The following is a 4,632-nucleotide window of genomic DNA, read 5'->3' on the forward strand; positions in this document are numbered from 1 at the left end:
TCTTTCCTGCCTATGCAGGGGGTCGGACTCGAAGTTAGGGTCAGAAGGGACCTCAATAGATCGTCTATGAATCTATGACAGCAAGTCATGCTCATAAAATTATGCTCCTTCCTTTTTAGTAAGTAGAGCTTTCTCTTACCAAAAAACCCAATAATAATAATGCTTCTGCACCAATACAAACTCATATGTGATGTCAGTAAAAGGTCAGGGGATGTGACAAGCATCAGGAGATACAAAACACCCAGTTGAGAATTACCTGTATAAACAATCCTGATGACGCTGAAAACAGGAAAATAGATCTGTTATTGGGAAACTGTAAAAGTCTGGGTAAATTTATAATCCAGCATATCAGTGTCCTTTCCAGGTCTGGGCATACAGATTTATCACTTTCACATTTAAACTATTTGTACAGGTGCTCGTGAAAACTGAGCTCTGTAAACAGTGTTATCATTACTCGTACCAAAATGCTTTGGAAGCTGATAATGCATTGCACACAATGCATCAGAGGTTTTTAGAGCATTTTACAGAGGCATGTTTGATTAGACTCATTTTACAGGACAAACTTGGAAGTTGATTTGTTAAATCAACCCGGGATCCTTGCTTTCTTGATGCCTAAAGCACAAATCTTCCACATGATATATTGTTCCCTTTAAAGCAGAGCTACATTTAAGCCTTACTGTCCAATCATTTTAACTAACAGCAAGCACTTTTGACTTGTGGATAGTACGGGGCTAAATGGCGCAAAAAAAATATATCAATAGAGCAACTGGTTTTATCAAATTTGTCTCTTATTGATGGATGGCATTTTTACACGAACGCCATGAAAGATACTTCAACATAGCCGTTTCCGAAGTGAAGTCAGTGAAATGCTTGGGAATGGTTTCATATGATACAAGCCTGCACAGAACAGTCATTGGCATGAACGCGCACACATGTTCTAGCACCACATGCCTTTTAAAATACATTTTTAGATGGTAAAATTCAGATGCGTTTACAAAGCAGATGTGCCTTGCATAGAAGTAAATTCTCATCTCTAATTTATGTTTCAGAGTTTAATTTATTAAACATTGTGTAAAATCTACATTGCTGTTTCAGCTTTCATGTTTACACATAGGAGCTTTTTACCATGATGCAACAAGAGCTTCCCATAGTCTACACCTTCCTATGGGAGACACAGACATCAAAACACTAAGATAATCTCTGGCTCATTTAGCTCTCTTTTCATTGCCTTCCCTTTATTTCCCTTCAGCCTCTGCACAAATGGGCTTGTGTTCCAAAAAAGTTTTAAGCAGTTCTAAGGGACAGCCGGCTGATACGAACTCCTGGAATCTGTCCTGGAAACAGGGAGAACTCCTAGAGAGGTCTACAAGTCTTCATCTGACAAAGTTCTTACAGAAAAGGGCAATTTTTCTTTTAGATATTGACTTGCAAAAAAAACTCAAATGTCACTACTTAAAAAAGAACTGATACACATGGCGCCATTTGTGAGATTTCAGGTACTGGTGAGATTTCTATATCACTAAGTAGAGGTATTGTGCAAATCCTCAAATGATGCAAATCCACCCACTTTTCAGCTGCTGGCACTGTACAAAGGGAAAAATAGGTATTAGCTACTTTTTTTAAAGCAATAGTACTACTCAACACTACCTGCAAACTACAGTTAATGTACATGGACATTATCATGCATCAGAAGCCAATTTTCTAACAGTATGTGAAAAGGTACTCGTGTATGCCATTACTTGGATCCCTGCACTTTACACTCGTCCTACCCATAGGGACCAGATTGCACCTTTATTCTGACAGCATTATCACAAAAGTACACATACTGTATATCCATATTTCCCTAAGATACAACTCTCCTCGATACTTAAATGTTACTTTTTATTATACATCAACTAATTTATAGGTTTTTTCTTTACAAAGAAATTGATAGTTATATAACCACTCGGTATGGGAGTCAAATGATTCCAGCGTCCAGATTTTTTTTTTCTTTTTCTTTCTTTCCTTTTTTTTTTCTTTTTTTAAATAAGGAGAATGGAATGATGGAATGTCCAGCTGTCTGTCCACTCTCACAGCTCTTTTAGTTCCTGTTCAATGATATGGCACATCCTGTGAAATGAACTAGTCACCAGAAATACATTAAAAATGTACACACACTAAAAGCAATTTACATTGACAAATAAGGAATGTTGTTTATTAAGGCTGTGCTTCAGAAAGAGAAGGTTTAGGATCAAGTAGCCTTCATCAAGGCACAGAATGGGGAGAGGTAAGCACAGCTGTCTCTAGAAGAGCAGTTATGTACAATCACTGATGAGATGTGCATGCAAGCAAACAACAGAACTGCACAGCTGGGCCTTGTAACAAAACTGAACAGATTTAAAAGGAAATACTGTGAAGTTTTTCAAGTCCACAGTTTTACTTCATTATCAAAAAATGGCAAAGATTTCCAAAACAAAGATTCACAATTTGAATAAATGAACTATTTTAAACAAAGCGCTTCACAGATCCGAACCCTGCATGGTTGTGCTGTCTGGTCTAGAAGCATTTTGTAGACATCATAGGAGTGTTTCACACAAAACTGAAAATGTCATCGGGGTGAAGAAGAAACAGGACATTTCCACAGACATTTCAAAAGTTTTTACACTTTCAAGTAGTTGAGTTCTTACAGCCACCATTTCATTACAACTGTATGCTACAGCAGTAAGGGTTCAGGGGAGCCTTTAGCAGCAGAGGCCCGTTTCAAAGGGCACGCGGTCTCTTCGGATTGATCTGTTTACTGGCCTGTTCCTCCTCTTGTAGAGCTGCCCGGAAAGATTTCACTTTATCTTTAAAAAAAGAAAATAAAACAATGCTTGCACTCAGTGCATGTCTCACAGCTAGGCCTTGAAAACACAAGTCTCTGTACAATGCCCAAACAGCGCAAGGTCATTGCACTCCACCACATAAAGCAGAGACTGAACACAGAAAAGGAATCAGGAAGAGAACAGACTATGCCACACACAGAAGATGCAAATGAAATGTTCTCCAAATGGCTTAGCAACTCATTCCCTTCTTAGGCTTTAATCCTATTTGTAGGCCTAAGAAACTTGGAAGCAGCAAAGTAGCAGTCTCAGTGGAGTGTTTGCTTCCTGCTTAACCATCACCTAACACGTGCATGCACCTACTTGCATTCGCTTCCTCCACCTGGCCTCTGTACAGGATGAAGCCTGTGATATGTTTGTATAAATTAATACAGCTTCCAAAAGCATTTGTAAAAACATCTAACACTGGGATTTGACAGCGTTCTTCCTCCTAGAGTAACTGTACTTCCAAATACAAGGAATGTCTCTGAGAGCCCCTCTTTCCAAAATGTAGAAACTGATTTTTGTCATTACAGCTGCACAGTACAATGAAAATTTTCTTTACAATTACTTATTTCACTGCAAATTTGAAGAGAATTAAAGAGTAGTGAGAAAGGAAAGGGCCAGGGAAGGAACAGAAAGCTGCCCAAGGACAATTCTGTTTGCTATGGTCTTACTTTCTTCCGCCCTACAACAAACTCCATAGACAGTTACGCAGCTCCATCTACCCAAAAGAAAGGAGGTAAAAGGATGAATTTGGGGCCAATAAGGAGAGACCAGTTCAAAAAAAATCAATAAGCAATACGTTACCAAGAAGAGTTGACTGAATATTCTAATACCCTCCAAGCAGGAGGAAGAAAGACTCCAAAAATTAAATGGGCAATGACAAGCCTCTTGACTACAAGCCCTTTTCCCCAACCTACAAAGAATACATAAGTATATCAAGATCTATGAATAGAGATGAGTGTATCCTGTATAGCTCCGCTTGCAGCACCTTATTTCAAAGGCAGCCTGTAATTATTTTCAAAGAACAGGAAATAGCCAAGTAGCATTTTACCACAGCTATATGTCTTCTTCCAAGCAATCCTTTTATTCAATAAGCACCACAAAAAGTACATCAGCTTTTTTCCCTGAGGCACGCCTGAACCAGCATACGGTTTTGGAGCCGACATGGTTCCCAGGCTGCATCCAACTTATGGATATAGTTTGTGGAACATGCAGAGTATACGGGATTTGAACCTTCTCTTTCTAATGTCACCGTTGCAAAGAATCCCCACCCGCCAACTGTTACTGAGGTAATGATATCTGTCCGAGTCCAAAGATAACCAGAATCAACAACTCAGAGGTGTGAGCTCACCCACAGCAATTCATCTCAGTGAAATAGCAAGGAAGAGCCAATTTTGGCAATAGTCTTTAATCCTACTTGACTGAAGAACAGCACCTGACACTCGCACACAATATGCAGACTGTTAAAGAAGAGGGCATGCTGGTAGCCACAACTGTGGTGGTAACCATGAACCATACTATTTGGAGCTGGATCTAGTTCCAAGTTCCAGTAGGCAAACAGCCAAACAGGAAGCTCTCTCCCCAGCTCCTGTTACAGAGCCAGGAAATGATACAGGGGGCAGGAGTTAACTACTTATTCCTTGCTTGTCTGCTTTCTGTTTTTCTGCAGTTTCACTGTGAATGTGCTTGTCTCCTGCCTTTGTTATTTTGCAAGAGGCAAATGTTTTGTTTGTTATACCTTTTAGTGGACCAATTGCAAAACTGAAAGAGATGCTAGACAAGGTTT

General features: G+C 39.4%; 1 protein-coding gene across 6 annotated transcripts in view; it reads right to left on the reverse strand.

Annotated features, from left to right (window-relative positions):
* Positions 1-7: 7 nt before the first annotated feature.
* KIF2A (kinesin family member 2A) overlaps positions 8-4,632 on the reverse strand; it is a 103,814-nt gene continuing 99,189 nt past the window's right edge. For 5 of the 6 annotated variants that reach the window (XM_025204008.1, XM_025204013.1, XM_025204014.1 and 2 more), the window contains exon 21: positions 8-2,825. In XM_025204008.1, the coding sequence (XP_025059793.1) occupies positions 2,740-2,825 (86 nt within the window). In that variant the 3' untranslated portion in view covers positions 8-2,739. The remainder of the gene's footprint in view (positions 2,826-4,632) is intronic. The other variant, XM_025204009.1, reaches the window with a different exon arrangement.

This window comes from Alligator sinensis, unplaced genomic scaffold (genome assembly GCF_000455745.1).
Source record: "Alligator sinensis unplaced genomic scaffold, ASM45574v1 scaffold862_1, whole genome shotgun sequence".
In the NCBI taxonomy this organism is placed as follows: Eukaryota; Metazoa; Chordata; order Crocodylia; family Alligatoridae; genus Alligator; species Alligator sinensis.